Source organism: Notamacropus eugenii, chromosome X, assembly GCF_028372415.1.
Source record: "Notamacropus eugenii isolate mMacEug1 chromosome X, mMacEug1.pri_v2, whole genome shotgun sequence".
NCBI classification, from domain to species: domain Eukaryota; kingdom Metazoa; phylum Chordata; class Mammalia; order Diprotodontia; family Macropodidae; genus Notamacropus; species Notamacropus eugenii.
The window spans coordinates 79386361-79410877 of record NC_092879.1 but is presented as its reverse complement, the minus strand read 5'-3'; the positions used below and the strand labels follow the sequence as shown (position 1 = coordinate 79410877).

General features: G+C 39.0%; 1 protein-coding gene across 1 annotated transcript in view; it reads right to left on the bottom strand.

Annotated features, from left to right (window-relative positions):
* Positions 1-24517, bottom strand: part of LOC140515231 (connector enhancer of kinase suppressor of ras 2-like) — a 570766-nt gene that overhangs the window by 339085 nt on the left and 207164 nt on the right. The window contains exons 3-4 of the mRNA XM_072625828.1: positions 8958-9160; positions 4319-4406 (exon numbers count right to left, since the gene is read on the bottom strand). Coding sequence (XP_072481929.1) covers positions 4319-4406; positions 8958-9160 — 291 coding nt within the window. The remainder of the gene's footprint in view (positions 1-4318; positions 4407-8957; positions 9161-24517) is intronic.

Here is a 24517-nt window from a genome sequence, read left to right as displayed (position 1 = left end):
CACACACACACACACACACTTTTGTACTCCTTGAGAAGAAAGTTATGAAAAATGTTTTCCCCGTATAACTCTCTTCCTTCCCCATTTTTTTCCTCCTGTCCTAAAATACCAAAAGCAATTACCTGGCCAGCAAGGAGTCTTCTAATGTGTTTGTCCTTGCTGGGGCAGACAATGAGTTAACTTAAAGAAGTAGCTGGAGTGGAAAGAGCTAGTCATCCCTCACTCTTCAATCCACTATTCATTTAAATCCCCTCATCTCCTTTTTTCCTTATCTCTATCTCCTTCCTCCTTTCCCTGGGCAACGGTCACAAAATTGTTGCTTGCTAAGTTCACTGCAAATTTTGTGGCAAGAAAAAGAGGTATTCCCCATCTTTACTAAAGATGACAGAGCCCCAAACCTGAAACTCAGAAAAGAAGGATAACCTAAACACAAAGACCACCCATTCAAAAACCTTGTAAGAGCAAGAGGGAGCCAATTTTCAAACGTACTAATGCCACCAGCAGACTCACTTAAAACTGTCTTCTTTTTAAGTGTTGCCAGCTAACAGAAATGTTACCAAATAGAGATTTCAATTAACTTTGCCACTGACTGCTGTATAACTCTGGGGCAATCAGCGATTGCTGGTAAATTGGGATGAGAATTTCTAAGATCAATGAGGGTGATGGATCAGGACCATAATGCTTACATAATTTCTTCCCTACAGTTGTGTTCAAATGAAAAAAATCAAAGAAGAAGGAGATGGGTTAAGTAAGTAAAAATGATATACAGGTAATCTCTAAATAACATAAGCGCATCCCACAAATAGTCATAGCCCTCTATTAGACCCAATTGAGTAGACTTCTTCCTTCCATTTGACACTACAGGTCCTGCTGCTGCCGCCTCTGATGACTCCCTCCTTCTCCAACTCCAGTCTCACTCCCTACCTCCCCTCAGTACTAGGCCAAAGAAGGGTTTCACAGAGGCAAAGGAGAAAGGAAGAGTAAACGCCCACGGCTATGACTCCAGTCTTGTTGTCAGCAACCCCATCTCTTGTTTGATTTTCTCACCTCCCAGCCAGAGGTCCTTACTTCTCTGCACCTCAGTGAACTTGTGCCTTCCTCAGAAAATAGAAATGAATCATATCAGTTTAGTTCTTTGTGTGTCCCAAATGCCACCACTGGCACCTACGTGCACTTTTATCTTTCCCTACAGGGTAAGGGAAAAAAGGTAAGGTGTTGGGAACATAGAAAGAGCGTTTTTAGCTCCATTCAGAAAATTCCCTTTGAAAGCTACAAAAGGACCCCATGTTCCTGCAGGACTAGGAGGAGGGAGGAGATGTGAGGCTGTGTTCTCATCTGCTTGGGAATGGGGGAGGGAACCAATCCCAGATGAAGGCAATGAATGGGGACTGGTGGACAGGGGAAGGAAAGCAGGCAAGTTTTTCAAGCAGAAGAGTATCATGATCAGATCAAGCACTGGGACTTGGGAAAGAAAAGAATGTGGGTAATGGGTAGAGGGCTAACCAGGACTGACAAGTGTCCGTAGGGATTTATACAAATAAGAGGCTCCTGTCTACCACAGTTTCTCACCCCTAACTCCTTGAAACTTCCATTCTTTTTTCATCTCATGGGTACCTAGCACTGTGCTAGATGGAAGAGTGATACTAAAGAAATATGAGGGTTATTGTAGAAGATGACAGAGTACAGACCAAGACCCACCTGATTTCTCCCAACGTTTTCCTCGAAACAACTTGAAAATAACACCTCAAATAAAATTGTAGAGTGACAGAGCCAACAAAAGGTTAGAGGGAGACATTTATTCAGCCTAAGAAAATTTAGGCAGTCCAAAGGAGAGGTCTGTAACACCAGGGTGGGAACAGGCCCAGGATTTGGCAAGAGCACCAGCGGTGGGCCTTAGAGGCAGTTGCAACGGCAGCAGCAGCTTCAGGAGCTCTCAGCTCAGAGACAGAAAGGGGTTGGATGACTGCTCAGAAAGTGAACTTCATTATCCATTGGCTCAAAGAGAGAAGAATGTATATTAACACTCAGTTGGGTATATCCACCCAATAAGGAAATAGATGGGGAAGAGGATAAAGTATATGGAGGAGGGAATAACAAAAGGGAAGACAGAAAGAGGCACTGATCAGATGCCACACAGACTTTTGAGGGAGACACAGTGGGGAGGGGGGGGGGGGAGAGAGAGAGAGAGAGAGAGAGAGAGAGAGAGAGAGAGAGAGAGAGAGAGAGAGAGAGAGAGAGAGAGAAAGAGAAGAAGAAGGAGAGGGATGAGGATAAACAGATGGAGGGAAAAGTAATCATAACTGTGAATGTGAAAGGGATGAGTTCACCCACAAAATGGATGCATATATCAGAACGGACTGGAAATTGAATTTCAACAATATGTTGTTTACAAGAGACATCCTTAAAACAGAAAGACAAACAGAGAATTAAAATAAAGGGCAGGAGCAGAATCTATTATGCTTCAGCTAAAGTAAAAAAGGCAGGGGTGGCAATCATGATCTCAACAAATCAGAAGCAAAAATGGACTTAATTAAAATAGATAATCAGGTAAACTACATTTTGATAAAAGGTACTAAACCAATGAAGTAATATAAAAAAATTTATAGCAGATTTCTCTGATAAGGGCCTCATTTCTCAAATATATAGAGAACTGAGTCAAAGTTATAAAAATGAGGGCCATTCCCCAATTGATAGTCAGGGGATATGAACAGGTAATTTTCAGAAGAAATCAAAGCTATCTATAGTCATATGAAAAAATGCTCTAAATCACTACTGATTTAAAAAAAAGATAATTAAAACAAGCCTGATGTACCACATCATACCTATCAGAAATAACAAATGCTGAAAAGGATGCTGAAAAGGGAAATTAGGTACAGTAATGAATTATTGGTAGAGTTGTGAACTGGTCCAACCGTTCTAAAATACAATCTTGTACTACAAAGGGCTATAAAACTGTGCAAAATCACTACTAGCTCTATACCCCAAAGGGGTCAAAGAGACAGGAAAAGGACCTATATTTACAAAAATATTTCTAGTAGCACTTTTTCATGATGACAAAGAATTGAAAATTGAAAGGATGCTCATTGGTTGGGGATGGCTGAACAAGTTGGGTCATATGATTATGATGGATTACTATTGTGCTATAAGAAATGATGAGGTAGGTGGTTTCAGGGGAGAAAAACATGGCAAATACTATATGAACTGATGCAAAGTGAAGTGAGAACTAGGAGATCACTGTGCACAGTAACAGCAATGTTGTAATGATGATTAGTTGTGAAAGATTTGGCTACTGATCAATAGAGTGATCCAAGACAATTCGAAAGGATTCATGATGAGGAAAATGTTATTCACCTCCAGAGAGAGAACTAATTGACTCTGAGCACAAATTGAAGTATAATTTTCTTGCTTTTTTGTGATATGGCTAATATGAAAACGTCTTGCATAATTTCACATATATAATTGATATCATATAGTTTACCTCCTCAGTGGGTGAAGGAGAGTTGGGAGGTGAAGGATAAGTGAGAGAAAAGGAGAGAATCTTGAATTCAAAATTTAAAAAGAAAGGAATGTTAAAAATAAACTATGAATCAAAAAAAGAAATAATGATACATATAGTTATCAAATCATTCATGGATCCAAAAAGAGGCCCATCTAGTTTTTGAGAGAAGCAGCAGCATTCCCACAACTGGCATCAGATTTTTTTTCTTATATAAGAAGTAGCATATCAGATATAATAACTGTGATGAGAGTGAAATGTTCTGGAAGCAGAGGTGTAAAATACATAGTTCAGCATAAATCAGTGTTTTAAACTGGTAGGAATATGAAGGATTATTTGGGGGAGAAGAAGTTGGAAATAGGGGCTACTGAAAAACTGAAACAAAGGGGCTACCGCAATAGTCTGACAAATAGGTGGCGCTGCAGTGGACAGAGTATTGGGCCTGGAGCCAGGAAGACCTGAGCTCAAAGCCAACTTCAGACACTTACTAGCTTGTGACCCTGGACAAAATCATTCAACCTCTGTTGCCTGGATCCACTGAAGAAGGAAATGGCAAACCACTGCAGTATCTTTGCCAAGACAACCCCATACGGGGTCATGAAGAGTCAAATACAAGTGAAAAACTACTGAACATCAACAACACTGCAGTAGTCCAGGTGAAAGGTAATAAGGCCAGAACTAAGGTGACATTGGTACAAATAGAAAAGGAAGCATAGGTATGAGAAACACTGTAAAGGAACAATAAATAAGCTTTAGTACCCGACTGGTTATGTAGGGTAATAAGAATAACTCATGCATAGTATCTGCTAAACCAGCACTTACCTGTTGCACGATAGTCGTTAACTGCAGGCAAAGTTGAACAATTTTGTTTTTCAGGATCCTGTATTCTGTCACAGTGACAAATGGAAGCCTGCCAGAGAAAGATAATAGAAGACCCTATCAATCTGGGTTTCACTGAGCATTATCTCTTGCCATTTATACCTAATGCCAATAACAGGCTAATTAATCCTCTGGGAAAACTAAAACAGTGATAATGTGCAGTCACTATAGTCATTAGAGCATCCTCCAAAAAAAGACTCTGTTAAACTCTAAATCTCAGACTTCCATGTCAAAGAGTAACAGCTGTGTTTTCTCTAGGAGGAAGTTTATATTCATGTTGGTCATGGAGATATTCTCCACAGCTTCAACAAGATTTGTCCCATAACATGGCTCTGGAAAGTACTCTATGGGTCTAGCGTGACAGGAGCCACGAACACCCACAGGATTTTGGATGAGGTAACAAAACCACTGTGCCTTTGATAAAGACCACTCCATCACTCAGGAATTCCCAACAGTAAGAGGGGTGTTTTCAGAGTACCCTATGTAAATATAAATTAATAAGCAACATAGTGCCAAATCCATATTTATTTTAACAGGAAAAATGCAATTTTAGTTCAAGAGTTAGCAAGAAAGAGCCATTTCAGCCTCTGATCCAAGCTTTGCAGGTTGTAATGCTGCCAGCCCTTGGGGGTGATGGGGAGGGGGGAATTCATTGATCGAAGGCTCATTTTTTGGAGGCCAACTCTGGAAGTACATGTGGTTTGGGGCAACATTTCAAAACACTTCTTAAAATTAAGTTTATAAAACCTCCATGTGGCAACACTAGCTGCCAAAAAGCACAAGATACTTTCCTATGGCTCCTTCCAGGCATGAAACATGTGAGCACAATTCTCTTGACCTTTCCTTCCCCTTCCTTGCCACCTACACCATCCCCACTCCCCTTTAGCCCAGCTAGGCCATTAGGAACTCTGGATCAATGGCCAGTAAACCACTGAGACAAGGTCACAAGGACTATGACATGATTTGAAGTGAGGCCCCAAGACCTTACTATTAAACATACAAGATTTTTAAGTTTTTGATCACATTCAACTAAACGATCTTCAATTGCCAAACTTTGTAATGACGAATTAGATAGATTTCTTTTCTAGAAATTATTTTCTTGAATTCTGTAGTTGTAAATTCCATGGGATATACATATGTATGCATATATACATTTAGACAACAACAATAATATTTAGACACTAATCAATATGTCCCCCAGTTCACAACCGCCTCCAATAGTCTCAGAGCATTTTGTCTGGGTCAAACTTTTGCCCTTTTCATTCTCTAACCCTAATTACATGCCTGTGACGTTGGATCCTCCCAGTAGAAAATAAGCTCATTGAGGACCAGGACTGCTTTGTTCTTCTTTGTAATCCCGGCATTAGCACAATGCCTGGAACGTAGCAAGCAATTTGCTGAAAATGAATTTGAAATTCCAAGACTGGCATTTGGGAACATTTCTTAAAGACCAAACAAAACCAAAGCCCAGTGGCTTTGTCTTCCGAAAGTGGTCCTAACATGAAGTTGTTATGCAGACCTAGGTTTGCAGTGTTTGCAAAGCTAATCTCTTCGACTTCTTACCTTGCTATCAGAAAATCCAAATAACTCACTCTGAAGGCCAAGAACATTTAACAAAAGCAAACAAAGAAGACCCGAAGAGATTACTCTTGGGAGCAGGCCATGTGACAGCACTTTTGTCTTTGTTTTCATGACGAGCTTTTGAATTAAACTCTTGAATTAACTCCAATTCTCCAAAATAGTCACTACCTCTATTACAGAGATGACTCATCAGATCTATAGCCTCCTTTTTAATAAAGCTGAAATGAATTTTAGGCCTCAAAACATGGATTTGATTAAGCCAGACTGAACCAGGTCAAATAATACCTTTGAATCTCAATTTGAGAGAAATTCAATATTAACACTAATAATTGAAAATTTACATTTTAATAGCATTTTTCTCTTGCAGATTCCCAGAACACTTCAAAGACTAAACATATAGGGTTTTCCTCACCTGCCACAGAGATGAAGCCAATTCAGGGTTGAAACACAGAAGCCACTTTTCCCCAGCAACACTATTCTAACAAGTTTCAGAGAGAAAATAAGAAGCACCTCCACCAATTGACACCCCTCACCAGGCAATTTTGAAAAGGGGAAATCTAATTACTATATGGGAAATGCAATTTGGCTAGGCCACTCAGGTAAAAGCTAAACCAGGAGCGTTAATGGGAATGAATGATTGAGTTCTCCAATTTGTACCTCAGCTGAAACACACCATCTCAAGGCCCCAACTGTTCAAACCCCATGCTGCTATCTGCTCTGAAAGTGACTCAGAAGAGTGTCCCTAATGAGTCACAGGCACAACTTCCATCTGGAGTTTCCTAGAAGAACTTTGCAAAATTATATGTGATCGGAGCTTTGAGGTTCAGAAGACAGCAGAAGGATTTCCAGCAAACACCCTCAATACAAAGCACCCCACCTTGCATTTTAGGCACATAGACCACAATACCTCTATCACTGACATCACAACTTCAGGAACCTGGCAATTGAGAATTTCTTTTCTGAATTCTTTGTGGCAATGGCAAAAAGAGAAAATTAAGTAAGGAAATCTGAGACCCTTTAAGTAATGGCTATGGAAATCTGTAATGCTCAAGGTTTTAAGTTATTAAAGAGTTAATTAAAAAACTCACAGATATAAATTTGACATTTTGGAAGACTGGTCAGTCATTTTATAAAGACCATGTCTGATTGTCTTAAAGAGCATTTATTAAAAGAACAAGGTTGAATGCAAACCTTCCCCCTTCCCACTAATGTACACCCTAGAACTTCTCAAACTTCTGATTCTGAAAGAATATTTGTTAATGCTAATGACAGGAGGTGAATTTGGTGAGTGGAAGTAATACTTTGTGAGAGAGGAAGAAAACGAGAAAATTAAACCACTTATGTCTCAATTATACATGTCACAGATTCCAGGTCACATGTTGAGGGTCCTTTCCTCTCACTGTCACTTTTTTCTTCAGTTCTCATATTACAGAGATCCCAAGGGTTATACCTTCTCTGATCCCCTTGGCATAACAGGAAAGGCAGGGAATCAAGAGACATTTGGATGACTTCAGACAAGTTACTTAACCTCTCAGCCTCAGTTTCCTCATTTGTAAAATTAGAGAATTAAATTAGATCATCTTAACGGTTCCGGCCAGTTATAAAATTCTAGGATCCTCTGAGCAATTCCAGTAAAATGCCAGCCAACTGATTGGAAGAAGAAAAGGCAGAAATTTCCATTAACTTTCCTCTGAACTGTAGCAGCTGTAACCTCCTCCTGTGATTATTAATTTTTTTTTGTCAATCAAGAATTGATTGAAAAATAAGCAAATGAAAAGTGACCTGTTAGAAAGCAGGCCTCAGTTTCCTTATCTACAAAATGGGAGGGAGTGGAGACTGGATTGGAAAAGGAGCAGGAAAAAAAGTCTGAGTTCATGGCCTAGTCATACAGTCTTCTCACATATATCTTGCTTGGCACTCCTCTATCTCTCAGTCTTTGATCTCTCTGTCTCTGGAGCTTTGCTATAGCTAGGAGGGAAGCCCTAGGCATATTATCTACACTAGCATTCTCTTAGTGCACATAATTGAGAGCTGACTGTAGTCTTTCAGTCAGAACTAACTGGAGTCAAATGTAGTTTGGTGGTTGAGAAACAGACATCTTTATATCATCCCCAAACCAGAATTCAGGAGACTGTATTCTAAAGCCTGTTCCTGGTTAGAGTAAAATAGACAACAGACTGAATCTTGGTTAGTCCAAGTCACAGAGATAGTCATTGTGCATAAAAGACTCTATAATATTTTGGCTTCTATGAACAATTCAGATTAATCCTAACAAGTTAGTACTGTTATACGACCAATATGTAACACAGGAAGTAACATGGGAAGAATTTTCTCTCTTTATCTGCCTATTTAGAAGGACAAATAAGAGGTCTGGGTAAAGCACAACCAGAACCAACTCCTGAATGATCCAAAGTTGACTACATTTCTAGTTCAATCATAGGTCATCTCTTTTTGATATTTACCTTATTGGATCTTTTCCCATGGTACTTAAAGCAATAATTCTAATCTTTTCTCACATGTACCACTGCATTTAACTGCAGTTAAATGAAAACTAAAGTAAATGAGTTGGTGGAGCACAAAACTTTTTTTTTGGTAAAGTCTACATCTTTTTCAATATGTCTCTTTTATAGATCTCAATTTTAAAATGAAATCATGGAATGTGAGAGTTAGAAGTGGCCTTAGAGATCATTCTTCTCATTTTAGAGGCGAGACAAATGAGGGAAATGACTTTCCTCAGGTCAAAAGGCTCATGTCAGAGCTGGGGCTCAAACCCTAGTCTCTTCCATGCCATTCACCATGCTGCAGCCTGCCCTTTCATCCTAGGGCTATCTGAGCCTAATGGGAAGAGGCACTGCAAAAATGAAATTGAATGGAAGACATCAGAGATTATAAAATGTCAAAGAACTGACACGTTTCCAAACTATAACATAAACTGGGAAAGACAAAAAGTCAGCCAGCTAGAACTACTCCAGGACTTTAAGGATCACAAGCTTAGAATTACCTGTCGAGCCAGGCCAGTAATTTCTTGGCAACACCAATCAGGTCAACTACAGCAGTGAGACAGTTATTCGGTAGTTGTCTGTATGTTCGAAGGCCAGCGAGGACGCTCCTCCTTCGTCCCGCTAGGAAGCCCTGTAGGCTTTTGGCGGCCCCATTCAGCTTGTGAGCAAGAGATCTCAGATTTTCAGTTTCTAATTCATGATTCTGAAATAAAAAAAGGGGGGTGGAGTGGAGAAAAAACACAAGGTTAAGCACGTTGGTATATTCATAGGATCATAGATCACAGAATTAGAGCAGAAAGGGACTTCAAGGTCATCTTTATTTTACAGATGAGGAAACTGAGGCCCTGAGATGGGGAGTGACTTGTTCAATATTACACAAGTAGAAATAGAAGAACTAGGATTTTCACCACATTCCCTGACTCTAAACCCAGTACTCATTCCATGTTACTGTGCTGAGTCTCTAACCAATTAGATAGATTTTAACTTCAACCCTAAACAGCCATGATAACTTAAGAGATATGTTACCACTATCAAATTTTGTTTCTTTATTTTCACCTTGATTTCAGGTATAAATATCTCCTCTAACAAAGCTCTTTTCCTCCCTCTTATCCTGCTAAGTACTCAAGGATGCCTATCCTATTCTGGCCAATCCCTACTAAGATATTACCTGATAAAAAATAAAATATTAACACTTAATCTCAATACCTTATGATGTGACCCTTCCCAGGAGTATTTACTCCAAGCCTATGAAACTCAAAGACAGAGAATAAGTTCAAAAGGCAGCAGCAGCAGTGTTATGATTCAGACCCCAAGCCAGAGTAGGGTCTCAGTTCCAGGAAATAAAACATTACCTGCAGAGGAACATTCAAGAGAGGAATTCCAGACTGAAGGGGAGCCTACAATTGTACCACTCTGAGCCAATAGACCTTTCCAGTTGGCTGACAGTGGCTGAGTCCAGAAATTTTCTACCCTTGTAAAATCTCAAACCGAGGCCAGGAACTTACAGAGCTCAGACCAGGGGAGCAGCAATCATACTTTGTTCTGGATCAAATCACTTTGAGAACACAAAAAGCTTGTGGGTCCCTGCCTGTCACTGAGATCCTGCAATAATACAAAATTCAATGCTCCAAGAAAGTAGCAACATGACTAACACAGATCTTCCTTACAGAAGTGTGGCACAGCCCAGTCTGAAGTCAAGTCTGAAGTCAAGAAGTGGGTTGGGAGAGTGGGCAAACATAAAACGAACCCCAGGAAAAAAATGAGCTATTATGGTAACAGGAATGCTTGAGACACAAACACAGAAAAAGAGAATGACTCCAAGCCATCTACAAGCAAAGCCACAGAGAAAAACATAGCTTGGGCATAAGCTCAACTAGAATTCCTGGAAGAGATGAAGCAAGACTTAAAAAATGTTTTAAGGTGTTTTTATAAATGGAATGAGAGTGCTTGAGGGAAAAAATGGAAAAGAAATGAGAGCTATGGGAGAAAGAACTGGAAAGAAATTAATAGCTTGGCAGAAGAGGTTCAAAACCTTGTCCAAGCAACTAACTCTCTGAAAATCAGAATGGACTGAATAGAAGGCTCAAAGAGGCAACAAGAAACATTAAAACAAAGTAAAAAAAACTTAAAGATAGAAGAAATTGTGAGATATCTCACAATAAAAAAATCTGATTTGGCAAACCAAAAATGTAGGAAAAAAGTTTAAGAATTATTGGACTCTGCATGCCATGACTAAAAAAAGATACTAGACATAATATTTCAAGAAATCTTAAAAGAAAACCACCCAGACCGCTTAGAACTAGTGGGCAAAGTGGAAGTGGAGAGAATCCACTGGTCACCCCCTGAAAGCAGCCCTAAAATGAAAACTTCCAGGAGCATTATAACCAAAATCCAGAGCATCCAGGTCAAAGAGAAAATCCTGCAAATAGCCAGAAAGAATTCAAGTACCACAGTGAGGATCACATGTGATGTAGCAGCCACAACTATAAAGGAGCAGGAAATATGGAATATGATATTCTAGAACTCAAAGGATATGACCTTATAGCCAAGAATAACTTAATCAGCAAATGTGAGTATAATGCTATAGGGGAAAATGGACCTTTAATGAAACAGAGGACTTTTAAAGCATTCCACAAGAAAAGACCAGAAGTGCATAGAAATTTCGGAAGTTCAAACACAGGAGTGAAGAGAAGCACAAAATGGTAAATTGAAATGAACAATGATAAGGAACTAAAAAAAGGATAAACTATGTTCAAATATAGGAAGATGATATGTGTGACCTATGAACCCTTTCATCATCAGGGTTCATAGAAGAAGAAATTGATGAGGTCTGGGAGTGATTCTATTATGTCTTCATGGTCTTAAGAAAAGAATGGAAAGAGAGGGGAAGAAAAATATTCTGGGGGTGGGGGAAGGAAAAGAAAAGTCAGGGAACTTTATCTCACATAATCAGGGTGCGTAAGGAGATATCCATACCAATAAGGAGGAGGGGGAGGAAGGGAGCAGCTGACATTGGTCAAAAGAAGGAAGAATACACACACATATATACAATTGAGTACAGAAATATATTTCACTCAACAGAGAAGTAAGAGGGAAAGGAGAGAAGGAGGAAAGGTAAACTAGAGGGAGGGTTGATTAAGGGAGGAATTAGTTCTAAGCAAAATAAACTCTGAGGATGTAAAAAAATGATAGCTTTCTTTGAGGTAGCAGAGATTGGGAATTTCAGGGGGTCCCAATAAATTGGCAAATGCATCAATAAGTTATGGTCTATAGATGTGACAGAATACTATTGTATTGAATTTCTATCAGCATAGTGACCAACCAGGATACCAGAGGACTAATGATGAAACATGTTACCTACCTCCTGATAGAGAGGTGAAGAACTCAGAATTCAAAATGAGACGAATTTTTTAGACATAATCAATGTTAAAATTTGTTTGACTGACCATATATGTTTGTAAAGGGAGCATAGACAAAAACATGAGCAATTTAAATCCTAAAGTAATCACCCAGTTTTATTTTAAGCAATAGCAACAACAAGTGGTAAATTAAAAGAGATTAAATCTTCCATTAATCAACAAGTATACAACCATTTATCAAGTACTTACTAGTTGCAATGCATTGTGCTAATATGTGGGAACACAAAGGTGAAAGTGAAGTAGTCCCTTCCCTTCAACATCTTATTTCTAAGAAGATGGACAACATGTATGGATATAAAGATAGACAGAGATGGCTATAGACAGATACTTAAAATGCACAGTAATTGGGGGAAGAATTATGCTGGTAATAAGGAACATCAGGAAAGGTTTCATGTAGAAGGTGGCATTTGAGCTGAGTTCCAAGGAAACCAGGAATTCTAGGAGGTGGAGGTGAGGAGGGAGGGAATGAGGAGGGCAGAGTGAGTGACAGCCAGTGCAAAGGCACATGATATGGGTGCAGAAGGGGCAGTAAACCATTAGGACTGGATCCCAGAGTTCATGGAGAGGAAAAACCTTTATTAAGCACCTACTATGTACCAGGTGCTGTGCTAAGTGCTACAAGAAAATCGAGATGGTGTAGAGGAGTCAAGTTGTAAAGAACTTTAAATGCCAAACAGAGAAGTTGATATCTGATCCTAGAAGTCAAAGGGAGTCACTAAAATTTACTGAGTAGAGCCATGGCATGATCCAACTTGCACTTCAGCAAAATCACTTTGGTGTTGCTGTGAAATATGGATTGGAGTAGAGAAAGGCTTGCGGTAAGGAGCTGAAATAGGGCAGCTAGCTGGCATAGTGACTAGAGCACTGAATCTGAAGCCAAGAAAATTTGAGTTTAACTCTGGTCTCAGATATTTACTGGCTGTGTGACACTGTGCAAATCATTTGGCTCCATTTGCCTCAGTTTCCTCATCTGTAAAATGAGCTGGAAAAGAACATGGCAAATCATCCCAGTGTTTGTGCCAAGAAAACCCCCAATAGGGTCACAGAGATGATTGAACAACAACAAAGGGGGATGAAATAGGAGCCTACTGCAATAGTCCAGATGAGAGGTGATGAGAACCTGAACGAGGGTGAAGAAGGGATACCCACCGGAGAGGTTGGGAAGAGAGAAATGATAAGATCAGTGATTGATTGTATAAGAAGGGTGAAACTGAGAAACCGAGGATGCTCCTGAGTTTGCAAGTCTGGGGGACTAGGATGACAGTGTAACCCTCAACAAGAATAGGAAAGTTTGGAAGAGCAGTAAGTTTAGTTGGGAAAGAAAATAAGTTCTGTTTTGGATATGTTGAGTCTGAGATGCTTCTAGAATGACCAGTATGAATATTTTTGTGGTATAAATCTAGAACTCAGGAAAAAGAAGAATAGGGATGGATATAGAGACCTAGGAGTCATCTGGAAAGAGATAATAAATGGAATCCATGAGAGCTGATGAAATCACCAAGTGAAACAGTATAAAGGGAGAAGATAAGAGGGTCCAGTATGCAGACTTAGGGAACACTGAAGTTTACTATGACATAGAGGATGAATCAGTAAAGAAGAATGAGAAGAATCAATCTGACAGGTCAGAGGTAAATAAGGAGACATCAGTGTCATGAAAACCCAGAGGAGGACAGAGCTTCCAAGAGAAAAAGGAAATCACTAGTGTCAAATGCTGCAGATAGGACAAGCAAGGTGAGGACTGAGAAGAGATTATCAGATTTGTCAATTAAGAGTAACTTTGAAGAAAGTAGGTTCAGATGAGTGATAAAGTTGGAAGCCAGATTGTGAGGATTTAACAAGAGAATAAGGAGAGAGGAGGTTAAAGCACCAAATATATATATAGCTTTTAGAAGGAGTTGGACTGAGAAATAGAAATTATATTTAGGATGATGGTTAGCAGAGATGGGGGAGGGAATCAAGTGAAGGTTTTTTTTAAGGATAAGGAAGAATTTGGCATGTTTGTAGGCACCAGGGAAAGAATCAGTAGGTAGGGGAAAATTGAGGATTATAGAGAGGGCTGCTAATGGGGGCAGTCTTGCTGGAGGAGATGGAATCAAGGATACATGTAGAGGATTTGGCATGAGTGAGAGTGGCTGCCTCTTCATTAGAACCTGAAGTAAAGGCAGAAATGATGATAGGGTATGAGGTCAAAGAGTTGTGAAATAAGGAGGAAGTTTTGTCAGACGAGGATGAATGGTTTTGACTGTTTTCAGTCCATTATGACTTCAGCCAAAAGGGGAGGGGAGGTGTGGTATGGGAGGTTTGAGGAGAGAAGAAAGTGATTATAATAGTTGTTGGAGAGAGTAGGAGAATCAATTAGCTAGCAATAAAGAGATTGTCTTGCTTAAATTAAGGGCCCAGTTGGGATTAGACAACATAAATTTGTAGCAGACCCAGTCAGCACAGTTGTGTGACTTCCCCTAGTTCTGTTCAGTTGTACAAGTAGGAGTAGGGTAGGCTGACAGTGGGAGCAATCTAGTATTGGGGTTTAGCAAGAAAAGCGGTCAAGAGATTTGAAAGTAGAGAGGAAAATAGGAAGGATACTATTCACTAAGAAACGCGTATTGGGAAAGGAAGATGATGGAGTCAGAGTAGGACTGATGGCCTGGGATGGTAATGAGGGATAGATGGACTGGAGGCCACAGTGATAATGAAGTAGTGGCTTGGGCAGAATCAGGCACAGGGAGAGAAGGAATGCAGGACTTTATAATCAGATAAAGGCATTTCAGAGTGCTTATTCATGGAAGATGGGAATTTGAGGATGATTGGAAAATGGAAAAAAAGGTAAGACTTTTATTCAAAATAATGCTCTTTTCTTCCTCAACTAGACCTTTCACCAGAGCTGCTAACAAGCAGAAACAGCAACTGACTTGAATTTCCATTCTATTTCCTCTCCCCAACCACTCTAAGGTATAAATGTTAACAAGCAGAGAAAGGATTGTAGGGAGAGGACAGGCCAGCTAATCAGTCCCTGAATAATCGATAGATCTTAGTCAACTGAAAATAAAGGTTTCTAGCTACTGAGTATAGCTTAAACCAACTTCCTCTTGGTTTGGCTTATCCTCTGTAGAGATGGTCACCATCTGATGAATAACCTTTGTTTGGAAATAATAGAGATGAAAGTGCCTTAAAAAGTGTTAAATGTTTTATAAATGCAAGGTGATATTACCAATATTTGGTCTTATTCTAGAATTCTTTGTCAATATTTCTGTCTCTCCTATAGTTTTACATTTTGTAATTAGATTTTCATTTATTTCCAGAGTTTATATAATGAAGGCAGGTCCCTCACATTTGGTAGCCTGATGTTGTCTACATATGTTTGGAAGGGAAATAGGAATTTTCTGTTTTCCAGTCTGGGTACATTTACAAGTGATTAAAAAGAGAGAGACAAATGCTTGTTCCCAGACATTACATTACATTTTTCAGCCCAAAGCTCCTTACTCAATAATAATAATAATTCTTACTCAATAATTATCTCTTAGGCTGCAAGCATTTCAAGATAAAAATATAATGTATTATTATTCGATAAAGGAAATGTCCAACCAAATAATAATGTTAAGAAAAATGTTTACTGTATTAAGGTAAATCACAGAAAAACTAAGTTTTTATTCACCCTTTCACATCCTATTACAAAGTAGATATATAATTGCACATTTTTCTTGAATTTTCTAATATCTTTTCAAAAGTCCTATAAAAGAGATTAAGTGGTATATAAATATCAGTTTTTCTTTGATCCGTTTTAAAGGGTACAAAACTGGAAATGCATCTTTCCCTCCCGGAAATTTTAAATAACATTATTTATTCTTGTATATCCTCTGCAGAGAGCATAATATTTTCCAGAAACTAAATACAATACAGAGCATGTAACTCAGTCAATTTATTCAGAATAAGGTACCAGGAGGTGCTTTCCCTGTAATTTTTGTAAAATATATGCCTAATAATATCCTTTAAATTAAAAAGAAAAGATTTTATTCATATAAGAAAGATCTCCATGGGAATGCTAATGGAACATTTGTCATCACTAATTATATGTAGCCAATTGTTGGGGGGTGCAGATTGAATCAAAACGAAGGCCAGGTATATTTTTCTACTCTTCACACATCCTACAAAACTGAATTTGCTACAAGGCCAGGAAGGACATATTTTACCAAATGAGACATGTATTTGCTTTAACCCCTTTGAAGTCTTACAAACATATTAACTGCCAAGAGAGGCAATCCCCTGTGTTTCTATTAAGATGTGAGTTATAGACGTCTCAAGTTATGTTCTGACTCATGAAATGAAATAGATCATCAATTCTTTGCTCCAGCTGACAGTTCTTTTTTTCACAAGTATATGGTCTTCATTAGCCCTAGAGAGTGGAAGACTCAGAAGAGCTGATAACAATAATAACTGTAGAAAGAAATGTTACACATTTGACTTGACTCTCCCCTCAGCATGAGGGACCATATTTTCCCCAAGCACAGGTGGGAAAGCTGATTCTTCCTCCAGGTTCTCTCCCTGTTACTGGTAACCCACGGGGGCAGCCTACTCCAACATTTGTCTGCTCAAACAGGAGCCAGTGTGAAGAGAATCTAGAAATGGTGACCCCGGGAGCCACTCTTTGTGCCCAGATCATTTTCATTTATAAAAACTTTCCATTCACACAATTCCAAAATACAAATTGACATTTAGGAAAGTCTTACAAGCCTGTAAAGCATTTTACAAATAATACTTCATTTGAGTCTCACAAGACTTCTGAGTTAAGTACTCGAGGTATTATCCCCATTTGACAGATGAAGAAACAAGTTCAGGCAGGTTAAATGACATCAATAATCGCATAGTTCAAAGCAACAAAACTGGAATTCAAAGTCAAATTTTTTGAACTCCAGATTCATTCTTCTTACTACAGCATAGAGTAGTGTAGCAGTGGAAAGGCCACTCTCTGAAACTCTTTCCCCAAGGTTGAAGAGGGGACTCAAGGGCACTTCAGGAGAGAGGAGGGGATGTGAGAAAATTCAGTTCAATTTTGTGGTCTAGACCAGGAGATCTAAATGGGGTGTATGTAATAGAAGTCAGTGGAGATGTAGGAAAAATATTAGTACTATTTACATTTTTTATCTAAAGAAATAAAGTTTTATGAATTTTTAATATATGACTTAATACTGGCCCCTTACTCACTTGATTCCATTTGTCAGATGGCTACATGTCCTGTGTGTTGTACAGGAAATCTTGAGGGAAGAAGGTGTTCCACAACATGGAGGGGGTGGGGTGGAAGGGGTGAGAGAAGTGCCTCAAAAATGGTTGTTTGTTCATTTTCAACATACTATAATGTATTTGGCTTACCTGTATCCAGCTAAGTAGATTTATGGGATGCATTACCTAGTATTAACTAAACTAACTCAAATAAAATGGATGGTTGGCTTACAAAAGATTCCTACAAAGAAACCGTCGACCAAAGATAATACTAATAATGTAAGCACAAGTGAACAAAGCAGCGGTAGAGCTGAAACACAGCTTAGTCTAAATTCTCTGACAACCACATTATGAGGCTTAAAACAATGAAGATCTAATCAGATATGACAAGAAGTCAACCCCCCCATTCAAAGTGAGCAAAATTATTTGAAATGTGGATTTAGCTTCACTATCATGAACAATGAAAACTAAAGCATAGTGTGCCTTGAAATGTTACCTAATGAGAGTAGGAAACCATCACAATTAGCAAGGTATTGAAAAATTAGACTTTTGTTGTTGAAAATGATTTAAGTGTGTCACCCATAAAACTCTCATAGTTGTACATTTTAAAAAATGGAAACAGAACTTTCTAACCTGTTTAAAACTCTTCCACATGCAGAATTTCTATAGGTTATAAACCAATTTGCTAAAAATATAAAAGTGTAACACATTCTAATTAGAAGAAATGATTGACAACAAGGAATACAGAAATTTACTGTCCAGAGTATAACAAAAGACTTTGCATAAATGGTGGATGGGCTTGAGAGAGAAAAAACTCAAAACTCAAAATGTGACTATTCCAATTTGGAAAACATAGTTGACAGTGATAGCTTTGTTAAAGAAGAATGAAAGAAAGAAAAGAGATATGATAAAAAACATCTAAAGACCACATAGAAGTTCAGAGAGTGGTAAATAAGCAGGGAAGTTTGTTACCACAGTATTGATTTTAATATACACTTTGAAGACACAAACTACATACTACTAGTTCAGTTTCATAGACAGCCCTTTGTTCTTTGGATGTTGGAATGTTCACGTTTGTGGATGATTGTTAAGTTCATAATTATAAGGAAAGGAAAATGTTTACAAAATAACATTAAAAATGTTGCTATTTAGGATTTTTGTAGCTACAAGTGCTAACCTTCTGCTGAGAAGGTAAAAAAATTGATAATGTTTGCTAGAGGTCAAATAAATGCATGTTAATATTGTTGTTTTTGTCATTTCAACCATGTCTGACTCTTTGTGATCATGCTAGGGTTTTCTTGGCAATGATACTGGGGTGGTTTGCCATTTCTTTCTCCAGCTCATTTTACAGATGAGGAAACTGAGGCAAACAGGGTGAAATGAATTGCCCAGGATCACACAGCTATTAAGTGTCTGAGGTCAGATTTGAACTCAAGGAAATGAGTCTTCCTGATTCCAAACCCAGGGTTCTATCCACTACAGCACCACCTAGTTACCCTATAAATATATAATTATACTAGTTATACTCTTTCTCTTTTACATTAGAATCTTCATCTATAAAATGGGGGAATGGGCCTCTGTGGCATCTGAAGTATGTTCCGGTTCTGAATCTCTGACCCTAGGAAGCTTCCCTCTTCCCCCCAACCAAGATCACAGAACATTGGTCAGCATTGCTATGTAGAATCTCAGGAGAAAGCTATAATTCCTTAAAACAAACATAGATTGTTCTCACTTAAGGACCAAGTCTCAAAGCCACTCTTCTTGGTTTTGGTCCAGTTAGTTTGAGACAGCAACCAAAATTCCTTTGGACACACTGTTTTCCACTTGCTTATGCACTGTTTTCCACTTGCTTACTGTTTTGTCTTGTATTCCTGGACTATTTGTAAGCTCCCTCCCCATTTAAACTCAGGCTAAGTGAAGGTGATCTTATAGAAAAAAGGATTTTTGTATCTTAAACACATATAAGAAGGATGAGCTCTGATCACATTCTGCATGAAAAAGAAAAACTCTTTCCTGACCGTTCTACCTCCTATCTCCTCCATCTCTGGTGCTCAGCCTTCTCCTAGAACCTTGGGGGCTAACATTCACTTCTTCCATCCTCACCATGTGGGCAACTACTGTCTTTTGCCTCCATTCTTATCCTTGCTGCACTCACTTCCATCTGAGACCACAAAACTCTGTAATCTCTGCGATCTGGTAGAGATTTGATTGAAGACACAGACTTGAAGAGTAGCTCATTGTATCTCTATCTGTACTGAAACCATTACTTGCTACAAAGAACATCCTCGAATAAACTTCATTATAAGCTTCCAAAATTTTATGTGTACCCTATTTACTTCTTCCTGATATGGATTGTTTATCACAAAATCATTCATTTAAAGGCCAACTGCTGTTAGATGTAGGAAATAGTGTGAATAGAATCGTCTTTGATTATTTTTCAGAGCTCCAAAAGTAACCTTGACACATCTGGAAGAAGGAGTTGGGCATGTACTGAGAGTGAGGGATACAGATGGACTGAGGGAAACGCTGCTGCCAAGATTATGTAAAAAGACTTAGCAGAAAGTCTCTAGCATGTTAGGTGGGTGCTCCATAGGGGATCTATGGGAGGATATGGACAAGGGTCGAGAAGGATGAGAATCCAAGGGTGGAGGCCAATAGGCAGCCTAGTGTATAAAGTGTTGGACCTTAAGTCTAGAGAACATGACATCAAGTCTGACCTTACAAGTGGAATTCTGGGCAAGTCCATTAACCTCTCTTATCCAGAGGGAAATCTAGTACCTGCCTCCCAGGGTCATTGCAAACCTTAAAGAATGTAAAATGGGGATGTAGTCTGAAGCCATGGAGGGAATGCTCATGTCAATTAGATCACAGATAGAGTCAAGTAATAAAATCTCATCCCAGTTTAATCATTTCTAATCAACCTAGCAACAGCTTCTATTCTTGTTTTTACTTTTCTTCTCTATCATTTCTGTCATCGGAATGTAATTTCACTTCCAAAAGAAAGCATTCAGGATTGGTCTCAGTGTAACTAACAATGGTTAACTGAATCTTAAAGTGTCGCACAATCCTGCTGTCTTTTACTTGTTTCAGGAGGTAATCAGGCCCTGTGGCTTATTGTACTTGCAGAGTAGAAGTGGGTGGAAAGGAACTGCAGAAGTGCCCCCTGGGAATTACCCAGTGACTACATATGTGGATAATGAATGGAATAAGGCGTGGTCTGTGATGTTATTTCAGGGGCAATAAGAAGGGCCTCCCACTCTGCCTCTCCCTACCTCCTCCCCCCAAAAAACGCTACTACCCATTAGATGATCCTTGAAATGTCACAGTTAGAAGTCCATTCCTTTGGCTAAGGCTTTTGCTATTAACAATTCAAATACTCCGAAATAGTAGCACTGTAAGCCTTATCAGTCATTTCTACCTCTATGTGAATTAGGTGATTAGATACTTTCTTGGGAGCTGGTTTTGATTCAAGGAGAAGAGAAAGGCACACAATGGCACTGCATGCCTAGGGGAGGGGTAGAGGCATACTGAATGGGGGAAAGGGTACATGGAGAGGGGAGGCTGGGGGAATGCCAACGTCTACCTCATAATTTTGCCCAAAGCCAGCCCTCAGTACATACAAATTAAATCAGAAGGAGAAATATTTTTGTCCTTGTGTTTCCAAGAAGCAGCATCACAGACAATAACATTAATGAAGGAGAATGTTATTCTGAATGTCTCCTACAGTGACATAGGGCAATTATACAGGAGAACTTTTTTTTTTCGAAAGAACATAATCCAAGTCATAATCCATATGGTGCTGGTAAATGGCAAACTCCTATTAAAAACTTCCATGTTGCCAAGTGATTATCTGACACAAGCTGCAGATGCTTAAATGAAAAGTACCTCCATAACAGTAATATTTTCTAGAAGTGATCGTTTTGATGGTGGGTTTCTTTTTTTAATTCAATAACATACAAAGTCAGTGACTTTCAGGTAACTTTCTAGGTAGCAGATAGTTCCCAAAGATTCAATCAAATTGTTCATACTCGAAAAAACAGATAAATGAAACAACCAAATCCAACCTTGGACAGGGCTAAGCATCAGCTAAGAACAAGGTAGCAATGGATAACTAATTCTGTTTGGCTAAAGAAATTAGGGGCAACTGGGTGCAGGAAATTATCATATTGTGCAAGCTGTAATGCTGCCATAGCTAGGAAGGGGGAAAGGAAAATAAGAGCACATGTGCTTTCAGAGAAAAGCTAACTGAACTCACATAATGAGCTAGGGCAGACAATAAACCATAGTCCATGCATACTTTGCACAGAGAGACAAAACAACAGAAAGGTACCAGCATCCTCTCTGTCACTCGCACCAGAAAACTGTTCTCTCTCTCTCTCTCTGTCTCTCTCTCTCTGTCTCTGTCTCTCTGTCTCTCTGTCTCTGTCTCTGTCTCTGTCTCTCTCTCTCTCTCTCTCCTTCATCTTCCTAATCCAGTCAACTACATGGCCCTATCTACTCTTCTTTTATAATGTCGCTTCCCCCTATCCATTCTCTCTGGTCCCAGTTTCACTATCATAGTACAGACCCTTATCTCTTAACATCTGGACTACTAGAACAGCTGTTTAACTGATCTCTAGACTCTGACAGCACATAAAATCAGTGCTACTCTTCTTATAGCTCTCCTGTCATCTCTTCCAAATCCTTTCTCATCTCTGATCACTCAGGGAAGTCATTTCTATTTTTCTCCTGGGCATCATTCTTTGTCTATTGTAGGAATTCCTATAGTACTGCTAGAACTGCTCTCTCTCCCCTCCCGTTTTTTCTGTCCCCTTCCCTCCTCTTCCTCCTCCTTCTTCTCTCTTTGTCTTACTCTCTCACTCTCCAACAGAGTGGGCCATTTTGCTCCCCACCTGGGAAGCAAATCACACAGACCTTAAGAATTCCATAAACCTTCACAGAAGCCCATTCCAAAATGTAACTGAAGCAAATTTTACCCAATATCCAATCTAAATCCTTCTTGCTTCGCTTTAAGCTTATTTTATCCTCTTGGCCCCTTAGTAAAGATGGAAAACTGCTGGTCATCTTCCTCTGTGAACCCCTTCCACCCCCACTAATGACTGCAATAAAATAATCCCTCAGGTTTCTCTTCCAGGCTGAATAATCCCACTTCCTTTAACCTTACCTTGTAAATTTTATTTTCCAGTGCTTTCATCATTTTGGTAAGTGACTCTCCTTTCAGCCTTGCCCAAATTTCATATTCTTTTTTTGGTGTGAAATCTAACACTGAAAATGCCTCTAGAGGATGCCCTCAGTTCTAATATATAGCCTTTTATTTATGGTTCCCAGGATGAATTCTAGAGTGCGCTATCTCTGACTTGTTCAATGTGTTTAAATAAGATTACTTTGAGTTCTAATCCTGCATTTCCAAGGTGTTACCCATCAGTCATACCCTGACACATCTCAGTATTGTACTGGAGATAATGAGGCTGATCGTTATTCTTTCACCCAAGTAAGTCATTGATGAGAAAGTTAAGGAAGCAGAGTTAAGCCTTTTCTCTATATCCTTAGTGTTGACAATGGTCGCCACTTTGGGGGATATAACCCACCCTTCAATAGTTCAACCATCTCAGATACTTTAAAAGGCAACTTGGAATAGGAATCACCAAAATCACTATAAAGTGAGTTCCAAATCCTGGGAATTTCCAGGAAGGTTTTGGCTTTATAAGGTGTAGCAATGTCCGGCTGGTGCAGTAGGTGGAGGCCCACATACAAAGAGCTGTTTCACATTAAATCCTGGAATAGGAACAACTACAAGTGTTGAGGAAATGGCTATCCACCATTTCCATCTAAAACACTCACCCTCATAGTGTGGGATTCACTATAGCCAGCCAAGATCAGCCAAATGAAGCCCAGTCAGGAAGTAGATGTGTTTCTGGAGCTAAGAACAGTATGATTTCAGGGGTGTGAGAAAGGCAGATGTACTCTATCAAGACCTGCTACACATAAAATGGATATAGAGGTATAGAATTAATGGAAACTAGAGAAGATGCTCACAGGAAAACAGAAAAAAGCAAAATTTGTCCTTTGGAATTGAAATAATAAATGTGGTTTTAAAAAATGATGGATTTGGAGTTCAAATTCTGGTTCTGCCATTTATTACTTATGTGATCTTGGGCAAACTACTTCACCTAGGTTTCAGTTTTTCTTATCTACAAAATGATGGGATTGGATTAGATGGTCACTTGTCAGCAATCATCCAACAAATCTTAAAATACCATATATAATCAATTTGTAGGTTACAGGAAAAAAAACAAAAACAAACTTTTCTCTGCTTCAGTAACAAGTCTGAGGCTGAATTATAAGAATAGCTACACCTACATAGTTTAAAGAATGCCATTAGAGGCTGAAGGGTATTGAATAAAATAATAGTTGGGGTAGCAGTAGAAAAGGAAAGGTAACTTCTAGGGAGGCAGCCTGGTCCAGTGGAAAAGAGATAGAGTTAGAATCAGACAGAGGACCTGATCTCAGAGGCCATCCCTGCTACCTACTTACTACCTGTACTTTGGTCAAGTCACTAAATCTCTTTTAGTCACTGCATTTATAAAACCAAGGTGTTAGACTAGACAACATAAGGTACCATATAGCTCTAAGTCTATGATACTGATGCTGAACTCAGACCATCTCTGAGTGTCCTGCCCTTATGGTAGTTGTGACAGTCCTTTCTAAGCACTCTGTGTTGATCTTGGAGGCCAAAACTCTCATTAAGGAGAAAACTGATGTGCTAGCTCTTTTTTATTTGGAACAAAAACCAAATGTTAGGAAAGATGACATCTAGAGGGTAGAGTTAACAAGGAACTTAAATGCTTTTTGGTAAAATAAAATGAGTGTGTGGGGAGACCACAAAGTGGAAATTTACTGTAATTTGGTCAGAGTGAGGTTGATGGCTGAGGGAAATTGTTAATGAGTATGCTAAGGGGGACTGTTTTAAATGGCATTTAGTCACACCTATACTATTGACTTAACATTTCTCAGTTTTGCTTTCCGTATTGTAAAATTAACTAGGAGTTTCAGAGTTGAGTTTATACTGCCCCCTCCAACTCTACTCCCCACCCTCCCCAACAGGCTGAAGGTAGAAAAGATGCTTGTGAAGTTCCAAGCTCCAACTTATCGTGAAATGGATCTTTCAATGTTTGTTCTTGCTTTCCACCGATTACTGTCATAGGAAGCAGCTGAAAATAGTGAGGTGATGGAATTGAGAACTCCAGGGCTTTTGCCGTTGGTAGATTTTTCAAAATGCTGAAATAACAGGTGTATGTTGCCAGAAGTGTGAGAACAGAATAACACTGAGTGGAGAACAACAGGTTAGAGGCAAGCTCTAGGGAAAGCATATGGCTCTTACTGTCCAGCTGTTATTGATCTGTAAGATAAAAGGCCAAATCCTTCTT